At 47.5% G+C, this 22,836-nt stretch overlaps 2 protein-coding genes across 2 annotated transcripts in view; one reads left to right on the plus strand and one right to left on the minus strand.

Annotated features, from left to right (window-relative positions):
- osbpl6 (oxysterol binding protein-like 6) overlaps positions 1 to 17,770 on the minus strand; it is a 51,384-nt gene extending 33,614 nt beyond the window's left edge. The window contains 4 exon segments of the mRNA XM_060040496.1: positions 644 to 664; positions 666 to 767; positions 7,489 to 7,758; positions 17,447 to 17,770. Of these exon segments, the coding sequence (XP_059896479.1) occupies positions 644 to 664; positions 666 to 767; positions 7,489 to 7,626 (261 nt within the window). The 5' untranslated portion in view covers positions 7,627 to 7,758; positions 17,447 to 17,770.
- A 1,740-nt stretch (positions 17,771 to 19,510) lies between these two features.
- Positions 19,511 to 22,249, plus strand: LOC132448561 (cytochrome c-like). Its single transcript, XM_060039968.1, has 3 exons — positions 19,511 to 19,633; positions 20,854 to 21,030; positions 21,615 to 22,249. The coding sequence occupies exons 2-3, from the start codon at positions 20,859 to 20,861 to the stop codon at positions 21,758 to 21,760; spliced, it is 318 nt and encodes a 105-aa protein (XP_059895951.1). The 5' UTR covers positions 19,511 to 19,633; positions 20,854 to 20,858; the 3' UTR covers positions 21,761 to 22,249.
- Positions 22,250 to 22,836: the final 587 nt, after the last annotated feature.

Below are 22,836 nucleotides of genomic sequence, written 5' to 3' on the forward strand. Positions count from 1 at the left end.
AGAGAGAGAGAGAGAGAGAAAGAGAGAGAGAGAGACAGAGAGACAGAGAGAGAGAGAGAGAGAGAATTTGAATTGAATTGAATTGAGAGAGAGAGAGAGAGACAGAGATAAAGAGAGAGGGATAGAAAGACAGACAGACAGGGAGAGAGACAGAGACGGATAGACAGACAGACAGACAGACAGACTGACAGAGAGACGGACCGAGAGAGACAGAGAAAAAAATACAGAGAGAGGGACATTCAGAGAGAGGCAGAGAGAGAGAGAGAGAGAGGAGAGAGAGAGAGAGAGAGAGAGAGAGAGAGAGATAGACAGGGAGTAAGGGAGAGGGACAGAGAGAGAGAGACAGAGAGCAAGGGACAAAGGGATAGAAAGAAAGACGGAGAGAGAGAGAGGAAAAGAGAGAGAGATGAGAGAGAGAGAGAGACTAAAAGAGAGAGAGGAAAAGTGAGAGAGAGAGAGAGAGAGAGAGGAGAGAGAGAGAGAGAGAGAGAGAGAGAGAGAGAGAGAGAGAGAGAGAGAGAGAGAGAGGAAACGCCTTTTTCTCTGTTGACAGACGAAGCACTGCTTAAGATTCCTACAGCCCCTCGTGCACAAAATAAATCAATTCCAATAAGTACAAAGTCTCCGTGGGCCCGACCCGTACCTTGTGCCAGCCTTTCAGCGGGCCATTTCCGCTTCTTCAGCATGAAGCCCTCGTGTTTGTCCGGTCTCTGCACGTTGCTCTGGCCTATCTTCAGGCCCTCGATGATCTCCCAGCTGTCGGCCTCCTAGGGACGGGGGGACGGGGTCGGGGGAAAGAGAGAGACGCACACACCGCCGTGTCAGAGCCCGTCTCCTCACGCGCCACACCCGGCGGAGGGCCACCTCGTCTCAGAGTGGCGTGGCGGGAAAATAAAAACCAAAACGCCTTCCGCGCCGGGGCCACCGTGACACGCGGAGACAACAGCGGCACCGGAGCCCGTCATTAATCCGTCAACGGATTCACATCGTTTCTGAAGAACCCCCCCCCCCCCCGGTGTACAGCCCCCCCCTGCTGACCCAGCTCTTCCCCTCCATTAGCTCCGGGTGTTCCCCTGACTCGACGCTTCCTGCTTCTGCCCGGTCGGCAAATCAAACGGACGCCTCCTCCGCATGGCGGGAGCGATGAGGTCACGCAGGGACGAGTGGGATGTCCCGCGCCGGGGGGGGGGGGGGGGGGGGGGGGGACGACTTCCGAGGTTTGGAGGGAAGGGATGGGGGGCAGCCGCCCTGGTTGTTTTCTGGGACGTCGGGTAACGGGCCTGAGTGTGATGCTAGCAGCTTGTGAGGCTAGCTGCACACGTGTGCGGTGGACGTACGCGGGTCTTCACGAGAAGGACTCGCTCTGAAACGCTGATTGGTCGAGCAGGGAACTGTACAAGATCTTCACAAACATACTCTACCTGGAGCTGTAGGGTCAGCTTTAGTGTGTGGGGGTTTGATTCCCACTGGTGCCACCGATGCTAATACAGGGTATTTGGCATCAAAACAGCCTTGTGAATTTATGCTTAATTCAGGTGCACAACAACACAACAACACCTAAAATAACAACAAGACAAACAACATCTCCCTGTTTGTCTTCTTGGTGTTAACGTAACGTAACTTTTCTGCAGCGGTCGAGTCCAACCACTCGACAACACAGCTCCGTTTTCTAGGACCGCGAGCGAGCGGAGGCGACAGCTTGTGTAACGTCACGACCAAGTGGTCCAGATCAGTCCGCTAATGGGGTCATTCTCCTCCACCAGCTCCAACTGCCAGCGCTCCCTTTATTAGCCCGGCGCAGATGGGCCACGGAGCCCGGGCCACGGAGCCCGGGCCCTGCACTGCGCTGCCCGAGCCAAGCCGGCCTCAAAAACGCCGCCGTGGCTCGCGGCCTCTTTGAGGTGTGTGTGTGTGTGTGGAGAAGGATGCGGTGTGTTCTTCTCGTGTCGTGGTGATGGAGTACCCACGCCGGGGCTGTTCCCGATACCGCCGGTCGGCCGATCAATACATCGATGCTTCTTCATTACACGACCTCGCTGGCCTCCGCGTTGAATGTGCCCAACAGACTCAGTCTGCGGTTAAAGCGCTTAATGAGGAGAGTGTGCTGTAAGACGCTAGAATCCGTATTAGCTTTACAAATTGCATCACGACAGAAGGAAATAAACAGGCGGGCTTGTCGGGCGGGAAGGGAATGACGGATTGGACGACTGAGCTGAACGTTTAGTCAGGCATCAAACATTGGAGTTCAATGTGAACAGCCGGCATGGACGATGTCTGCCTCCTGGCTGTTGACCTTAATGATCTGAGTCCACGCTCCACTGCTCCTCTCCTCATTGCATTTTTAATGTACAGGACAGGACAGGTACGACTCACTGACCCGACCTTTTAAACGGAACGGGGGACGGACGAAATGAAACGCCCGGCAAACCAGAAAAGCAACACAACTTTAAACGAGGTTGAATCCAAGATGGCCTATTTTCCGAGGTCAGCGATTAGGCGAACCCGATCTCGTCTCCACGCCCGTGTTCGCGTCCAGAGTTCAGAGTTCAGGGTTTGGATGCCAGTATGGAGAATGGCGTTTAACAGGCAGGTCGTGGTGCTGCGGGGGCTAGGAATGGCTTATACTCAATGCACCCACGCATCAATCTGTTAGCGGGAAGGTCTCCATAAGCCTAAGAAAGGACAAACCTTCCTTGGGGATGCCTTAGGCCTTAGGCTGCATAAATATGATGCAGCAGAGCCCAGTCTAAGGGCAGGTTGCTCCGTACAATAACCTCTGCTGCCTTACACCTAGAGGCCTATGGAGCAGTTGACAACAACAACTGATCTTCAGTATGTACTCTGTTCTGTTTGAGGAGATTATCTATCGTTATTAGGATTTCATTTTAGGTTTAGTTGTGAGCATTACTCGTTTATGTTTCTTTTCTTGAATGTTTGTACGTAGTCTTCAATTATTCTGCAAACAAATAAGATAAAGCAAACCAAAAACTGACCCTCTCTAGCATCTCTGAGATCAAACCATTACAGACTGGACAGCTTCTCTGAAACTGAAGAAAATAACTCCTCATACCGTGAGTTTGTAATGAAGGCTTCGAATAGTCTTCACATTAAGAGGCTGCTGCAAAAATTGGTCCTCCAATCCAACGTTGAATGAAACACTCATGATATGCCGTATGGGGTCATTAAACACGGAATCACGCATTCAGTTCCACTACCCAGCTAGCAATCAGAAACAAGATGGCCGCTGAGTGAACAAGGCCCATAACAATGCAGGAGTCAGCGTTGATTTCGCTGCACTACCTTGCTCTCTCAGCAATGACTAGGGAGTGGGAGGGGGATGGGAGCTCCATGTGCCACCATTAGAGATACAGTAACAGTTACCTGCAATGCAAACAGAGCTAATTTACAGACAAGGCAATTAGCCAACAAGTGCAACCTGCCTGACTGGCTGATAGGCCTGTGTGTGTATTTAAATACACAGACCTGGCACTGACTGAGGTTATGGAATGGAGAGGGGGGGGGGGGGGTTCTCTGTCTATTGATAGGTCAGCAGATGGGTCGCTGTAAGCCTTGGGTTTTCACAGGCCCACTAGCACCTGCACCAGTCTGGATCGGGTTCTGTATTAAAACACAATGGATGGTTCTGCGCTCGTCAGCGAGACGCACAGAGAGGCATCAAGACACGCACAGGGGGATGGCCGGAGAGTTGAAGCCACTTCCATCCTTTAGGGGTTAGGTCAGCCACAGCCAAACAGGGTCCACTTCCCGGACATTCTGTGTATGATGTTGAGAGTGTAGGAATCGTGGAACGTGGGGTACTGTATGTTACGATTATAGTCTAGAAACACTGAAGCAAGAAGCCTCAACTGAGATGCATGGTAGTGATTGCATTATCGTTAGGACATAATTCCATGAAAGACAATTTCTTTAGATTGCGTTAGGGGCGCCGGGAGAAAGAGGCAATTTCAGGCAAAGTCCAATTACACGAGTAAGAGTCCATCACATTGTGTTGAAAGGTACTAAGCGTTGCCTTGGTAGTTCCAGGCAATATGTGCATCTAGGATTGAAATGACTACACGGGAGGCATTTTTCAACTGCTATGGGAGCTATGGATTATGGGTGGCCATTGTTGTTATTTCATGCGAGAAATGCCCAAACATTTTTCATTAGCCCCTTGATAGGGATGTGACAGTACTACTGCTCTTTTGAGTCCTCCCAATATGGCGGAGCATTGCCAGCCAAGCCTCTCATGATGCATTGCAACGTACAAGAGCTTTAGGGGATGGGACCAAAAGCGGACATCTTGTACCCTGCTGATAAACCAGGCTCTTCCAGATATGGCCTGGAGGGATAATAAATCTATAAATAACTTGATATATAAAACAGCTCCCTTCCAAAACAGCTTCCAGAGCTCACTCCTACGCACCATTAAGTGTATGGTTAACTAACAAACAACCGACCAGATCGTACGAAGAACACACACAACCTGTGACAACCTATAATCAATCCACCCTACCCTGCCATTAGTTAAAGACTGTCCTCTGAGTGTGTCCCGACTCCTTGTTGTTTACTGACGTACTGACGTGGTACGTCTTGTGACTGAGCCGATGACGTCGTCATACACTAGCAGAACATTCCCCCACTCCTGAGTGGTCTTAAATACTATCTGGACGTGGATGTCTTGAGAAATCAATCAAGCCTAAGTGTGGACATGCTAGACCCTAGAAGGGGCCTTTATACAACGCTTTTCTGACCAGTGGCCACTCAAAGAACCTTACAACACTGCCTAACAATCACCCATTCATGCACACGTCCACACACCCACGGCGGTGTCAACCACGCAATGCGACAGGCAGCTTGTTGGGAGCAGTTAGGGTGAGGTGTCTCGCTCAGGGACACCTCAACACACAGCTAGGAGGAGCCGGGGATCGAACTAGACCCGACCCGCTCTACCTCCTAAGTCCCATGCAGAGGGATGAAGGCACTGAAGCTCTAAAAGTCTGTCAGGACTCGTGGCCAGCGATCAGCGATCAGAGAACCACCGCTCTGGAGAGCGGCCGTTTCAGAAGTCGTACGGGGACAAGCGAGAGCTTGACGAGTGTGACTTTCATTCACGAGGACGACGGTACTACCCTGTCGTTAAGCGACAGCGCTTCATCATGCCACGTCGCCGTGGATACGCTCCCATCACCGTCGGCGATCTGTGCATTAGCATGAAAACAGAATCAGTCTGCGGAACCGTTCCCGGAGAGAGAAAAAAACGAATTTCTTCATTGATTTCTTTGCTGTCGTAAATCTAACCAACCGCTACCTGGAGGGATGTTCCAGTGTTACTGAGACACAAAAAGGCCATGTTCCTCATCATCACTCACAATGTTCTCAACCAAAACCTCTTATCTGACTGACATTGCGTTCATTGCAAGAACGAGAGCACTTGGGAGTGAAGAGGGACACTGCGTCACTCGGCATGTTAATATCCGGTCTGGCTGTGCGCGTGTCTCTCTGTCAAGCCGTCCGTCTCCCTGGGTTGTGTTTCTGCTGCGGCTTCTTCTCCTCATGACTCATGAGGGGCTCTGTCGTAACCAGAGGTGGTCAGCAGTACGGGGGAGGAAGGGGGGGAGACAGCTATTGATCTACGACCAGAACAGGGGACTGAAGCTCGGAACACCGCTGACCCGAGAAAACACCACCAAGGTGGTTTTATTCCCCCGTCGCTGGCGCCCAGCCAGCCTCCATCACGAGCTCTGCCTCTTCGTCCTCGCCTCATGTGCTTCCCCGGGAGCGGCCACGCCCATTACCCCTCCATCGCTGGATCTCCTGCGTCGACAGAAGGAGGGCAGCACGCAGCGCGGCCTGATGATGCAGCACGGTATCGGGGGGGGGAAAGTGTCGCAGGAGGAGGAGGCTCCAGGCAACGCTCAGTGGACCGCAGGAGTTGGTGCACCAGAGATACTAGGGAGATCGACTGTAAGTGTTTCGGGGTTGGTCGAGAGAATGAAGGAGTTGCCTGTGCTGGAGACATGCGTTTGATTGATTCGTAACGTGGGACTTTTTTGAATGCTGTCCCTTTGTTGAGATTTAAGAATTGTCGTCATGACATCGGACCACAATAGACCGCATGAATCAGGAGTACAGCTGAGTTAACATGAGGAGTGAATCATAACCGGAACCCTGACAAACAGAAGACCCACACAGAAACAAAGGCATACAAAATTTTCAACGTATCAGATGCTGCTTATGTTATTATATCAGTATATTAAATACGAATCTGTAAGAGAAATCTAGAGACAGCCCGGTTTTCGGAATATGGATTATTAAGGACGACCTATAAACACCAAACGAAACTCTCATGATGAGTTGGACTACCCAAGCAGACAACCAGGGAGAGGGTGGAGAGAGTTCAAAGCCAGAGGATCAGCTGTAAATGGGCTTCAACCAGCTCGCTCGCTCCCAATACTACCATCCTTCCCCCACTCTTCCCAGCTCCACCCTGCAACGGCACGGGTGGAGAAGCACCTCGGCAGACCAGAGCACGCCGCGTGCCCCGCCTCCACCCGAGCCCGGCTGGTCCTCATGAATTATTCATCCGCCAGTGCCAGTGGAAAAGCAGTGATGTCAGAGGCTCCGGTGTCCTGTTGCTGCGCGGCGGTGGCGGCGGCGGCGGCGGCGGCGGCGGCGGCGGCGGTGACACAGCAGCAGCCCAGATGAGGCTGAGCGGTAACAACACGGCCGGAGGACTTCATGAGGCGGACTGCGTGTGTGTGCGTGTGTGTGCTGATCGATCGCCAAAGAGGCTCGGGCACGCTTCGTTCATGGTTTACGCTTGAGTGGTTTAGGCCGGCTTAAGGCATGGTTCGGGTTGGGGGTGGGGGGGGGGGTACGACATTTCAAGGGCCGACTGTATGTCATGTTGGGAGATTTTGGGAAGTTCAGTGTTAATAAAATAAGTACAATTTGTGAAAGCAACATGGCAAGATAGCACTTTTAGTGTGTGCACCGCACATTTATATACATGTGTATGTATGTGTGTGTATGTGTGAATGAACATAGGCATATATACATATATATATATATATATATTTGTACACAGCATGAAATCACAGCACTCTGATGGCCCAGAAGCCCAATGAAGAGAGGTGGATGAACGGCGCCTCATCCAGGTGAGAGGGGGCGGGGCCTGACCTGGAGACACAGGGGGTCGGGGGGGGCTCACCTGGAGACAGGGGGGGGCGGGGTCTCACCTGGGGACAGGGGGGGGCGGGGTCTCACCTGGAGACAGGGGGGGCGGGGCCTCACCTGGAGACAGCGCGGGCGGGGCCTCATCTGGAGACAGGGGGGGCGGGGCCTCACCTGGAGACAGGGGGGACGGGGCCTCACCTGGAGACAGGGGGGGCGGGGTCTCACCTGGAGACAGGGGGGGGCGGGGCCTCACCTGGAGACAGGTGGGCGGGGTCTCATGTGGAATCAGGGGGGGCGGGTCGGTCTCACCTGTCGGCTGTCGCGCTGCGAGGAGGAGGAGGAGGAGGCGCTCTTGTGCGTCGGCGTGGAGATCTTGTTGACCGGCGTGGCACACCTCTCCTCGGAGCTCATGGCGCGGCGCTGGTAGTGCTGGTGGTGGTACGACATGCTGGGTCCCTGACGGAGGGGCCCTGGGGGCGGCGGGGAGGGGGGGTCCCGGGGCGGTCCTCCCTCAGCAGAGCAGCATCCTCTGGGAAAGTACGGCAGCACACGTCCTGCTCGCGCTCACAGCCCGCTCATCTGGGGAGAACACAGAGACAGAACCAGGAGGTCACACTGAGTGGAAGGTTTCACTCTCGAAACCGCCCTTCCCGTCTGCCTCCTCCTCCTCCTCCTCCGCCTTTCCCTCCACCTCCTCCTCCTTCTTCTCTCCCTCCTCCTCCTCCACCTCCTCCTCCTCCACCTCCTCCTCCTCCGCCTTTCCCTGCATCTCCACCTCCTCCTCTTCCTCCTCCTCCTCCAGCTCCTCCCCCTCCTCCTTCTTCTCTCCCTTCTCCTCCTCAACCTCCTCCTCCTCCACCTCCCCCTCCTCCTCCTCCAGCTCCTCCTCCTCCTCCTTCTTCTCTCCCTCCTCCTCCTCAACCTCCTCCTCCTCCACCTCCCCCTCCTCCTCCTCCTCCAGCTCCTCCCCCTCCTCCTTCTTCTCTCCATCCTCCTCCTCAACCTCCTCCTCCTCCAGCTCCCCCTCCTCCTCCTCAACCTCCTCCTCCTCCTTCTCCTCCTCCTCCTCCTCCCCCTCCTCCATCTCTTCACCCCACCATTGGCTGTAATTAAAATCAGCTCTAAGCCATGCGATTAAACCTCAAACGGCCGATAAATCGAGTTTCTTTCCAGCAAGGGTGAACGTCTGGACCTTCTTCCCAAGCCCTTCAAACCCCATCTTCTGGGCTCTATTTTGGGAACCAAGGCTTTTAATCCTCCTCTCCTGCCTTTACCGTCTGCGTTACAGAGAAGCCTTCCATTATGCCTGCTGCGGAGCGCAGACAACCGCTATTGTCTGACCTGGGCCCTACGTTGACTACACAGCACCGCGTCTCCCTGAGCGCCTGCTGTTCCCCCCGCCGTGTGTGTGGACCCGTGCCTCGTCTAATTAAGTAAGTGCCTGCGGACAGTTGGACGAGGGAGAATGATGAGCGGTGAAGACCGGCGAGCAGAGAGGTATCAGCCGATTAGGAGATTGAAATGTTATGTCTCCTTAACCTGGTCTATGATGTTGTTTGTTGACTGTTGGCCCCTGTGTTAGAACATAGTGTTAGTTCTGTTTTGTAAGTCCACCGCTGGGGGTCCTGTTTAACTAATTCGTAAACAAGGCTAAGGCTGCCTCGCCGATGCTATTATGTTCGTTATATAATATGAGGATACCGTGTAATTAACAGGATACCGTGGTCGTGACATTAAACGTTTTTTACACTGCCAAATATGCCCGTCTTATTCACGCCTTTTTCCCGCCATGGTCCGCGCGTTTACACTGACCGAGGATATAGACCAGATTGATTTCGCACCCCAATTTACCCTCTCGGACGGTACACATATTGGGGGTTTCATTTTGATGTAAATGCGATTAGATGGCTTTGCGGTTCCAGGGGCGGGATTTGGGTAGAGGTGTTGCTGCGCTGTCCCTACAACAGAGACAACGCAGCGATATCAACGTGAGTAGTTATAACTGGAGAGGCGGTGAAATCCACGAGCTGCTGATCATGGCAGAGAAGGTGATCCAGTCGCATTTAACGAACACGGGGAAAGATGGTGCGATCTACGAGAAAGTAGAAGAGGAAGATTCCTTTCGAGGAAGTGGTCAGCAAAATAACGAATATGTTGCCGTTTTTGCACTTGTAAATAGTTAATCACGTTTGTAGCCTACACTCAGATGTGTACTCATTCATGCATGCGATTGCCTTGAATCATAAAAAATATATATACTTTCGGAGTATGCAAGTTATTCTAAAGAGGTCTACTGTCCGTGCGTAGCCCCTCCTTCTCCAGTGAACCAAGAAAGCCGGTGTGGGTGTCAAATTGACTCGGCTGCCAGATCGACTCGGGGTCCTAGATGCGCAATAATGACGCACTTCCTGTAAACGCTGTCTTTTAAATGCGCATGCGCGTTTCATTCATTCCCATGTTATTCCCAAGTATTAACGATCGCCTTTTGTTTTCTAATCTACGAATAATAATCTTATGTACAAATTATTGATGCATATACTTGGGTTATATATAAAAGAAGAATCGGTTAACTCCATTCACTGAACTGGGCGATCCACTTCATTGCCAGCGCTCCCAGCACGGAGTCAAAACAGCGATCCACACGCAGACACTTCCGTTCTCCTCCTTCAGAATAAGAGTCCCTAACAGGAACTGGGTTACATATGCATTCATCAGTGCTTTTAGACGTGTTTCCAATGGCTTTGTTGTGCGAAAGAACGGGCTGCTTTCAATGAAATCCAAACTAAAACGGATTAAGCCTTCTTTTTATGTCCATGATTGAGCCCCGTTTATAAACAACCCTTCCGGGTTTTGTCCGTTGGCTTGTTTCGATACGTCAAGTGTCGATACGTCATCTGTATGCGCAGGACCCCGAGTCGATCTGGCAGCCGAGTCAATCTGACACCCACACCGGCACCATTTTAGCCCTTATTTACAAGCACAGAACGATGCTCCAAGTTACTCTTAACAGGAGCCGTAGAGCGCCCCCTAAGGCATGGGAATAACAATACGTGCTGTTGACTATCCATTGCATACATAACAGAAGCGCTGTCAGGAGGAGGGGGGCAGTGAGGAACCACCCTAGATTACATCACATTATACAACCGGTGGCTTAAATCCAGAGATCTGATTGGTTCCTAACGGTTGTACAATGAGCGTATACATAACTGCTATGACGCCCAATCATTTTGTGAAAGTTTGCATATCACTCCGCGCCTGGAAGTAGAAACAGTTACAAAGTAGCAGTTATTGGGAGTGGCCTAGGAAACTTTATCACATGGAAATTTAGCTTGATGGTGGAGGAAGGCGAACCGCCGGCGAACCGCTCTAGCCGAGCCTTCTCTCGGAGGGACTACTTTTTTGTATTCTTTAAAAAAAAAACAGCTATTTTGACTTTCTTGTTATTTTTTAAATGTAGTGTGTCTATGACTTTCGTTTTGCCATAATAGTAACCGTTGTATAAAAGGAATAGCTCACTTCAGTCTGTGGTATGTGCTCATTATACCACTGTGAAGGGAGTCGCCGGCCCTTAACAGTGGTATAATGAGCACATACCACAGCCTGTCGTGAGCTATTACTTAATTGAAACATTGTTGGTCAACGTTGTTCTTCTCACGTGGCATAGGTCACGTGACGTGTATTGCAGACAGCTGCCACGGTTTCCGTGACTTGATCGTCTATTTTTAGGTAATTTGCTCATAATAATGAAAGGGAATAAATTGTCAAGTAACTCAACAGAAATGAAAGAATCTGTCTGAGTAAACTGTCCCTTTCCGCCAAAAATTCAACGACCGTCAAACGCTATGTCTACCTATAAAAAATTCCAGTGCGTGACTAACCATCGGTATCTGGGACATGCCTGGGAGTGGGAACACAAATACGGCTACAGGGGGGGAATCGGAGAGCTTGCTTCTGCAGCGCACGTCAAAGAGACAGACAGGTAGCGTGCACATCACAGCAGACTGCCTGCGTGGCTATACTCAGACGTCTGCGCTTTTCAGAAAGGCTGATTAAGGCCTGCCCTCGTGCCATGACAGGATACATCTGTGATTCAGTGACATGTGATAGAACACCCCCTGCTATGCCCCACTCTGGTGAAACTCTCCATATGCACTGGTGAAACTCTCCAATGCAACTTTTGCTATAGTTTCACACACGCACACACACACACACACACACACACAGACAAACGCACACGCACACACACACACACACACAATCTAATGTACAATTTTTGTACAGCTGAATTAACGTGAGGAGTGAATCATAAGTGAAATACTTAAAAACAGAATAGACACAGAAATGCATGCAGGCAACATTCTCAATATATTGCATGCTGCTTATTATGACATTATATCAGAATAATGAATATGAATCTGTGAAAGAAATGTAAAGACAGCCCAGTTTTCAGATCATGGATTATTAAGGACGACCTAAAAACACCAGATGAAGCGCTCATGAACAGTTAGACTACCCGGTAACCAACTAAGTAGTCAACCAGGGAGAGGGGGGAGAGTTCAAAGACAGAAGATCAGCTTTAAATGTGCTTCAACCGGCACACTCGCTCACTACACACACACACACACACACACACACATAAACTACACAATGTACAATTATGGTTGGTTAACTTTAGCTTGCTAATCAGTAAGCTAGCTACCCGGTTGCTCTTGAGTCAACTGGGATCTGAGCTAAGGCTAGCTGCTAAGTCCATTAAGTACAACCTTCCACTTAGCCTATTAAATAGAGGCGCCCCCCGCAACCTTATAAGGAAGCAGTCCCAGGCTGGTTAACAAGGGATTCTCATTTCTCAGCACTGAAACGCAGACATAATTCTCTTTAAAAGTGGAAACATAAACAGAAAAAGGGGAAGTCATTTAATGGATGTCGTCAATCTAGCCAGAACCAGAATACATGCACACATACACACAGGCGCACAACACACACACACACACACACACACACACACACACACACACACACACACACACACACACACACACACACACACACACACACACACACACAGGTGCATACACATGCACACGGATAGCACACACACACCCACACACACACTTAAAGTTGTGAGACAAACAGAAAGAGGTAGTAATAACCTTCAACAAAAAGGATAATTTATCGTCTGCGTGCGTCACTTTTGATTGATGTTTGCATATATTTATTATGATTAAATAATTCAACTCAATATTACCATGAGAGCTGTCGACATTAATAAACCAACTACCAATGCTCAATAGAAACGTCTCTATTCTGTATGCACTGTATGAGAAGCAAATATCTTTACTACACAAAATCACTGTGATCGCTAAGTGTATTCAAATAATAAGGAACTATTTTGAAAACAATTTCTAAACCATTTCCTATATCCCTAGTTAAACAAAACAGCTCTGACCATGTCACATGGTCCGACCTGTTTTGTTTACACCATGAACATAGGAAGTGGTTTAGAAATAGTTCAAAGTATTTCATCATGATTCATTATTATGTTTCCTGTACCTCCTGTCATAACAAATATAACATCTCCACTAAAAAGGCTGAATCCATGGCATTAGCATCCATCCATCCATCGAGGTCAGCACACACCTCTAGGCTCCCGGTTCATGGAGAGCTGAGAGCTACTGTACCGGTTAGCATGTTAGGAGAATCTTCACGCCGGACTTGGTTAGTCAGCCAGGTTAATCTTCTTAATCCTGCCACTGAGATTACGTCGCTCCAGGATGTTGGTAAAGAAATAACAAAGCCCTCGCATGTGGCTAGTAGGTGTACAAAACAAACACTGCGTGTGAGTGTGTGCGGGTGTGTGTGTGTGTGTGTGTGTGTCTGTGTGTGTGTGTGTGTGTGTGTGTGTGTGTGTGTGTGTGTGTGTGTGTGTGTGTGCGTGTGTGCGTGTGTGTGTGTGTGTGTGTGTGGGTGTGTGTGTGTGTGTGTGTGTGTGTGTGTGTGTGTGTGTGTGTGTGTGTGTGTGTGTGTGTGTGTGTGTTGTAGTGTATGGAAACACTACAATGCTCCTTACAGGACCAAATGTCATTCTTACAGTCGGTCCTCATTGAACTCCCCACTACATAATAATCGACAAACAATGACTTTGCTCAAGCGTTCGTGATGTTAAAGTCAAAGTCATCGGACAGGGACACGCAGACCAGAAATGCTGCGGTGATTTCTGCGAATTGAGTAACAGTAACACCTACTGCTTTGAATTGTGATTCTCTGAATTTTAGACTGTCTTTACACCAAACATCTGCTCTCTTCAGGCTGAAATGTGTGTGTGTGTGTGTGTGTGGGGGGGGGGGGGGGTTGTGCTACATTCCTCCCTGATTTCACCCTCAAGTTGCCAAGGGGCTTCCACCTTTGTTCAGCCCTGAACTAGTGTGGTGGACGAGGTCAGATTAACCGAGCCTCCTTAAGACGGGGGCAGAGCGAGCCCTAAAAGACGCTGTGTTCTGAGCAGAATCGTGAGGTGCTGTGTGCGTTCCCACCAGATGTCCGCCACCACAACAGTCAGTTAGCTTGTTGAGGTTCCCGCTTCTCTAAACCTTGACAAAGACCGGCCTGTGCCTTAGCTCCGCCCCACTCTGGGGCTCTCGTACCCTTAGTAGTGAGGAACTGGTCGGCTATTCTGATCAGTAGTAGACGATAGTGAAAGCAAGCACTATAAACCCTTTATAGCCATTGGTATATCGACGTTGTAACTTTACAGCGAGGAACAGAGATTAGTTCAGTGTTGGTTTTTGTTATTTCCTGTAAACCAAACTAGTTGACGTGGTTCTGGGATGATAGTAGCTTTGTTGTATACGGGGAATGGGTTAGCCTAGTGATTGTAAGGGCTTGGCACTTGTTTCTATGAACATCCTAACTGTACTGACTGTGATGTATTGTTTCTCCTTCTTCTAACAAATGTACTTTGTTGTAAGTCATAAGTCACTTGGATAAAAGTGTCAGCTAAATGCCTTGAATCTAAATGTAAAGATCGTTTTTTGGCAAAAACGTTATTTCCTGTAAACTTATTTCCTGTAATGACTAGTTGATGTGGTTCTGGGGTTGACAGGTGTTAGATTCTGAATGGCCACAGGCTAGCACACAATGCTTGCTCGCATAAGTCCCGGCGCATTAAAAAGCTGCCCGTTTCTGGAGACCACCAATAACACTCGTGTCCGTGCCGCTGCGCAAAAAACGCTCTCTAGACATTCTTTCAAAGCCTCGACTGTGAGACGAACTGACAGCTGACAATATGGCGCCTCTTCAACAAAAGGCCTGTCTAGTTCACCAAGCTAACGAGCCGCTAGTTTACACTACATGGCGCCGAACCAAAAGACTTCGCTAGAACGACGAGTTGAAATCATAGTTCACTTAATAAGAGCATATTGGTGGGGAGAGGTTTCTCCCGGGGAGTCTGGTCTGATGAACCGACGACGCGGTGGACTGTATCGCCGGGCGGGACAGGGTGGCTCGTTACTCCTGGTGACCCCGCGCTGTCAGAGACCCATAGAGCCGTAATGAAACAGTAATCAGCACATCTACTCCGGGGGGACGGTGTTAATTATCCCCAGCAGGACGCCGAGGTCGGAAGAAACCGAAAAGCACATTCCAGTTCGCGAAACAAATACATATAAGCAAAAAAAACGACAACGAAAACAACAGAGGTTATTGTTGTTGTGTGTACTTTGTTGATTAAAGGATCAAACTATTGGCGTTACACGGTTGGTGAATCCCACGTTATAATAGGTAATGTGCTGGGTGGAATACATTTCCTTTCTGTTGTGTTGATGACCAGGAGTGTAATGGGATCTGCGCTGGGATCAGTGTTGTGGTGCGATACAGTACACTGTGAAGCCAGGAGGGGCCAGGTTGCATCAACATTTTAGAATGATGTAATGATGACTTAACAACACACTGGATACACCGATCAGTGTGAACCACGGGCTCATTAAAGGCAAGTAACAGAGTAGTAGTTCTACACAGCAGTAGTTTATAGTTCCATGTTGCATTAGGTGAAGTCAATTCCAGGTAATTGATAAGCAAGCATTTAAAAGAAAACCATGAATCCTTAAACCTTTTACTCTAATGCCTGCTGCTAGATATAATGTATATCCGATACAAATACTTCACACAGCGAATGTTATATTGTGATCCAAATATTATGTAAGCATAACAAAACAACAAGCATCACATAACAAATGAAAGTCTCAATTTAACACTGTTGTACCTAGATTATGACACATTGACTGGTTTCATGACAACAGTGCTGGGGATGTTAACCCAACATGTTGCGGACCATCACCGTAACATGAGCACTGAAACGCAAATGTTGAAAGGTTGGGAAATCGTTTCTGTTAACGTCCCTCACAGAGACCCATCCCTTAGTCTCGGACCGCAACACAGCCCTAAACCCCAAAGCCCTGGCTGGAGGAAGCGGTCGATTCGGACGACCGGGAGTCGGATCAGTCGTGACCTGGGGTGATTTGGATCCAAGAGGATGCAGTACAGAGTGTGGCCGTTGTAAAGGACTCCTGCAGGACCGGGGGACAGGTGCTGTGAACCTGGGCGAGGACCAGGGCTTCAGCAGACGGCTGTACACAGCATCGACCGGGCGGCCACACAACAACAGTTCGCCCCGCACCAGACCCGGGCTGATGCATAATAGAAGTGGAGCAACAGAGGCGACCTCCCGGGGTCAGGTTACATGTTTGGCTCTAATTCACTGGCGGCTAATGATGCATACATTAATACAGGCTTAATATAGACCACAGCGGTCGATGGGAGCTGTTTGTATGCACGTGTGCAGCTTTGACAGAACGCAGATGTGCAACATGTGAGACGTATGGACCTGTGACAGAATGATATGGGACCACATCTGAGGTCGCACTGCGATGAATGAGACAATTAAAAGCAAATTGAAATCTTAACAGGCTAATGTAAGTGTTTAATGTACGGAATTGAAGGCCAAACCTAGAGTAGGCCTATTGTTTGTGTCTGCTTTCTTTACACGTATCATAAAGATTGTGGTGACTCATATCGTACAGCTTAATGCTCCAAAAAGAGGAAATAGTCCAATTAAGTTAACTATGATCATATCGTTAGGAAATGAATATTACTGAGGCATCTGCTAGTGTGATCTTAACTCCCAATGTGGTGTTTCAGCAGAGTTAAATTAGATTTAGCCGGGCCGATATTGAAATTAACTGCTCATGACCCTACCAGCATTCTCTATTACCTAGTACCAGTGGCTTGGTAACAGTCGACTCTGAAACCAATAAACCAGTGGCAAGGATGTGTTTAAAGCTGGGATCATTCAACTAAATAACGAAGCTAAAAGGTAGTTTTCTACAGTGAAAAAAATTAAGAATTGCAAATATCCCGTGTTGAGTAAACGGGGACATGTTCAGCAGGAGGATCTCAGGCCTCGATGAGACCATCAATCCCGCTGCAGATCACAGCCAGGCTTCAACAGAAAGGCGGGCACTGAGTTAGCGCAAAACCTTTCCACTTCCCAGTCCACTATCCTGCTGGTTCATTTACAGGGACCAAGTCTACTTAAAACCCTGCAAAGTCAATCACTGACCTTCACTTAAATAACACAAGAACAGAATTAAAAATATGTTTAACATGTCTTCACATCCGGCTCTACTTTGCATCCTTAGGATCGTTTTAAGGGGAAGGACTCTGCTAATTACGTAGACAGAGCCGGAGGGAGCGCGAGAGAGCAGCTAATTACGAATAACAGCACGTTAATTACCAATTAACAAACGTGACCAAACATGATGTGAAAAAAAAATCAGTGACGCATTACACGCGATGTGCCTTCTATCAAAGTCACCAATTGGCTGGCAGCCCCCAGCCTCGCCGTGTCCCTTCAGTCCGGCCTGCGCCTGCTCCATAGGTTTCATAACTCTGCGTTATGAATTACACCATAAATGAACGTGTTCGGGGTCACTGAAAACACACCGCGACGCTTCCTCATCCTGACTATCCTCATCCAGCAGCAGCAGGCCGGGCTATCCGTAGCAAGGTGGTCATGTCTGACTGGTCCTCGGTGATTCATTAAGGATGCAAATACAATGGGGATGAGATGCTCTGCTAGAGCAGCCCGGGAGATGGTTTGGAGCGGTCGTTCTGCGTCAATGCGTTACGCACGCTACCGTGCATGTGTGTGACCTTTTGTTTACGCGTGTGGGTGAGAATGGCAGGTGTGTGTGATCGAGATGTGCCTTACCACAGATTGGATGGAAGGACCATGTCTTTGGGATTCTTGGCGCAGGAAATAATTGAAGGTTCCCCCTCTCTCTCCCTCTCTCTCTCTGAACTAGACCAGAGATTCCCACCGTCGGCGGTTTCACAGCAAAACGTCGTTCGTGGACCCAACAGCAAACATCCTCCTTGAAATGTATAAAGAGCCTATAGTGGCCGATTCTAGAACATTATGGAAAGTCAAAAAAGTGCTGTGGTGGCCCGTTTCCTTAAATGCAGCCTATGATGCTCACCGTTCTGCGCTCAGAACGCTCCTCCCTGCAGCAAGAACGGGGTCTGAGCGGGAAGGAACCACCGGGCTGGATCAAAGGGAGATCGGACCCCCAGTGGTCTGGAAAACCCGGGGATGGATTCAAAGAGTGGTCGCTTTTCTAGCATTTTCCGTACGGAGGGGAGGAGCTTTTCGGTTGTTGTACTGCTGAACTACATGGGGAAAAAATTATAAGAATAATGGTTGGATAGCTTGGATAACAAGAAATTGATAGATTAAGTAGCTTCGTCTCTTTGTGTCTGTTTAAGAAATTCTGTAAAACGACCATAGTTACCATACCAAACATACCAAATAGGAAGGACTGCCCCCTAGTGGTTCCAAGTGTCTCATTTTTTATTTTTGTTGTATTTTTTTATTTTAGTGAATAAAAGGTGTTGGAACACTATCACCGTTTTATCAAATGTAATAATAATACGAATAATAATATAATAATACGAACATGATCAAATAACTAATATTTGCAATAAACAGACCAAGATGCAGTCACAACCACCAATATATGCTTGTCATTTCCATAGCTCGGCAATGGAGTAAATATATGATATTTCGATAGACATACAATGACTTATGTGACAAATAATATACCATAGCAGCACAGTCACAGTATTATGTTTGTGGCTTCCGGTTTAGTATTATCAGTGTCCGGTTTTGACACTTAACCCCCTCCCCCACATACACACAAACACACATACACACACACACACACACGCACGCACTCACGCACGAGCACACATACATACACACACACGGATGTGTGTGTGTATGTTTTAAACACATCCTTGCCACTGGTTTATTGGTTTCAGAGTGGACTGTTACCAAGCCACTGGTACTAGGTAATAGAGTATGCTGGTACGGTCATTAGCAGTTAATTACAATATTGGCCCGGCTAAATCTCATTTAACTCTGCTGAAACACCACATTGGGAGTTAAGATCACACTAGCATATGCCTCAGTAATATTTCCTACCGATATGATCATAGTTAACTAGTGTGTGTGTGTGTGTGTGTGTGTGTGTGTGTGTGTGTGTTTGTGTTTGTGTGTGTGTTTGATATACTCACTTTAAAGCATTTGAACATAAATGTGCATTTTAACCAATCAAATCCAATTGCCATAATAAGTCATTGTTAAATATAAATCAATACAGTCCGAGGTTAACAAACCACATGACCGGGCTGGAAGTAATGGGATGACGTGGGATGAGGTCAGGGAGACCAGGAAGTTTGCTGATAAATTAGCTAAAAAAGCACTGGAATTAGACCAAACAGATATTCACATTCCATTGGGCCAAGGTGATGCTATATCATTAATTAAATCAGAGGTTATGTTAAGGTGGCAAGATGAATGGGAGTCAGAGAGTTCAGCCAGATACTACCATAGGAACCAGAGCAGTGTTGGAGGGAAAATAATCACCTCAAAGGGGCTAAACAGAGGTCATACTGGACTTGCTTCCACTCTAGCAATAATAGGTAAAAGTAATGGTGTATATGCTCTGAGTGCAAAGTTCTTGAGGATGTTAATCATGTTTTATTTAACTGTAAGAAATTTGACCAGCAAAGGCAGAAATGGAAAGAAAATGACATTCAGAATATTTTTGAATATAAGGAATGGGGGGACAAAGAAGCAGGTATTTTGTTATGTATCTTAATAATACTGAACTAATTAGAATAATTTAACCTTAAATATATATATATATATATATATATATGTGTGTGTGTGTGTGTAGTAGTCCAGTAGGGGGCGGTATATAGTGAAAAGCTATGATCCGCCATTAAACAGAAGAAGAAGAACAAGAAGAGACCCGGAAGTCCGGCATTACACCGGGTGCCGAACAGAGTTTTGAGTTTCTGAAGTTTGCCGATCAGAACTGATCCCACACACACGGTAAGAAATTGTTGCTCTCAAGGAACATTATTGTCATTAATGCGTTCTTTCTTTGTTTTGTTTTTTTTACTAATTACTACTTCATAAGTGTTATATAGGTGTTCCATTTTGCGTAACTACTAATGAAACTAATTTTAATTTGATCCACACCCAGTTAGTCATTGAAAATGTTGATAAACACTTAACTAGCAATATCATAGACATATTGACTCGATATGTATTTGTATGATATATCTTATGTATTCATTTTTCTGAGATGTTCTTACCAGTTTTTCGAACTTTAACTTGAATGGATATAATGCTTTTATGTGATTCTTTTTGTGTGTGTGTGTTGTGTGGAAAATGGCCGATCACAGCCTAATCCAATAGACTTGGAAAGGGAATTTGTGTTACAATATTATCATTAGGCCTCATTAAGAGGACGTTTCACCTTAAAGATACCTGTAGGAAAAAAAGTTGCGCAACCACAGAAGTGGTCACACGAGGTCACTACACCCAGGTTATGAAACCCAGAGGCTGGTGTAACATTTCATAAGGAATGAAGTGATCTCTCCTGTTTGAGGCTTGTGTAAAGATGCATGTATGAATGTAGGGACATCTCTCTGTTAGGGGAGGCTTGTGCTAAGCTTTATTTATTAATGCAGCGACTATCAAGTAGTTACCGTAACTTAAGCTATATGTAAAATGACTTGTGTTTCGATTACATAATAAGCTATGCTTTTCATACTGGAATCTATGTTTATAAAATAGAAAACGTACACGCTACTAACTTTTTTTCTCTTCATGTAGTTTGTGGTAACCCGGTCCTCGGTTGGGCCAGGTTCCAGGTATAAACGACACGTTTATCGAGGGTTAACGCCATCCCAGGCATTTATTATATACAATCAAACAAACAAGGAACTCTCGGTGGAGACGCGGTCTCTAGGGCCTCCGTGGGCCTCTAGCTGCTCTCTCTCACCAGAGCGCCACCTTCTTCCTTGCTCTCCCGCCCCGTGCTGTGCTGTGCTGTGCCTCCTTTTAAAATGGCTCCCGTGCTTTCGGCCAGGTGTCCCCCAATCACCCTGATTGGGGTGCCGAAAGGGCTGCTCTCCATCGCCGGCTGGTGGGTGGGGGTGGTACACCCCGTCCTCCACGGTACCCCGGGCCCGTCCAGGCCGAGGACCACGTGGCGGGATGCCACAAGTTATGTAATGTTTAAAAAAATGTTTTCTTTGTTACAGTAACCATGCCTGCCGACATTGCCAAGGGAAAGAAGTCTTTTGTCCAGAAGTGTGCCCAATGCCACACAGTAGAAAATGGTGGGAAGCACAAGGTCGGGCCGAACCTCTGGGGTCTGTTTGGGCGGAAGACAGGGCAGGCAGACGGCTACTCGTACACGGACGCCAACAAGAGCAAAGGTAACCGAGGAGGATCAGGTTTATGTTTGGAAATTCATACTTAGGGCATTCATTAGATGCTTTTAGTCCAAAGGAACTTGGAACCATTCACGCATTCACCAATGGCGGGAGCAGTTAAGGTGGGGTGTCTTGCTCATGTACACTCGGATAGGAGGCGCCGGGGATCGAACTAGCAACCTTCCAGTTATCTCCTTGATATTAGATCCATCCAGTTATGCCTTCAAATCCAGGCTAAAAACCCAACTTTATTCCCTGGTCTTCCTTGTTCCCTAACCCTGTACTCCTGCTCATTCTTCGTTGTTTGCCCTGATATTGAAGGTTTATGTTTACATAACTATGACTTTTGGTCCAATGTGTTTTTTATTTTATTTTGTCTTTTTAGTTATCCGCTGTACAGCGCTTTGGTCAGTTTATGCTGTGTTTAAATGTGCTTTATGTATTAAATTGATTTACTTACTACAGGTCAACCCAGTCTCCACTGCCTGATCTCTTTGCGCCTCATAGTAGCGTTTGATTTAGAGGAAACCATGTCAGTGTTGTTTGTGGCGTCGGCTTCATTCCCTTAAAAACCAAATGTCCCCCAGGAATCACCTGGGACGAGGACACATTGATGGTGTACCTGGAGAACCCAAAGAAGTACATCCCTGGAACCAAGATGATCTTCGCCGGCCTCAGGAAGAAGAGCGAGCGAACCGACGTCATCGCCTACCTGAAGTCCGCCACTTCATAATGGCGTCCGAGACCGTTAACCTACAATGTACTTTTTCCTGTTGTTACTGCACGGGGTTTTACTAGTTCTACCGGTGGTGGGTGGCCATTTTAAGTATCGACCGATATTCCTTTTTTTATTCGCTGGGTTCCTCTTTAAGATCTACTACGTGTGGGGTAGGGGCTGACGTGTCCGTTACCTGAATGCAGCAACTCCGGCCTTTGGCGTTCTATTGCACAGCTGTATCTGTTATTTCTTATGTTGACTGAGACCAAAGCCCTGGTTCTGTTGGGTATTTTTTTAGGTGTTTTTCTCTCTATATATTTACACTGTTTATTCATTACTGTTCTGAGAGGCCAAAAAGCTGTATTTTTATATTCTAGTGCAATGCAACATATTTTTATTCTGTCAATGATTGATTTATTATCGCCTGAAAGTGCCTTGATGGGTTTCTGTTAGGGGCCTTACACTAACTTAAGTCTACCATTCAAATAAAATACATTTCGCAAAGTGATTTTCTTTCATGGACAAACCTTACTCCTACCATTAAACAAAGATGTTTTCAATCGTCAGTTGACGGGTCCATGTGATGTGGGGAAACGTATGACTGAAATCAAGCATTCGAGGTCTGATATTCAAGTCTAGTAAAAGTTGGAGTATAGCTCCATCTAGCGTTCTGAAGGATCCACTGCAAATACTCGGCATCAGGTGCAAATGTGATACGGCAACCAATGAAATGCAAACGAGTTAAGAAACAAAATTCAAATTAAGCCAGTATAATTATAACACCCATTGTACATTTTTTACATTGCAATTTCCAATGCGTCCTGCATGATGGTAAGATCTGCACAGATATGAAGGCTGGATAATGGTGATATATCTACAAGCCATTCAACTGTATACATGAAATATGTATTTAGTACAAGTAACATAAAGCAAGAACAAAAATACTTTGCTCGGTCTTATCTTTCTTTGTACAGTGACGACCCCTGATGCTGCATATACTTTGACGCGCCGTTTAAAAGTAGGATATATACACACACCAAAAGGCTGATAACTCAAGAAAGAAGCCAACGGCATCGATTCTATTTTCCTGT

Source organism: Gadus macrocephalus, chromosome 20, assembly GCF_031168955.1.
Source record: "Gadus macrocephalus chromosome 20, ASM3116895v1".
Lineage (NCBI taxonomy): Eukaryota > Metazoa > Chordata > Actinopteri > Gadiformes > Gadidae > Gadus > Gadus macrocephalus.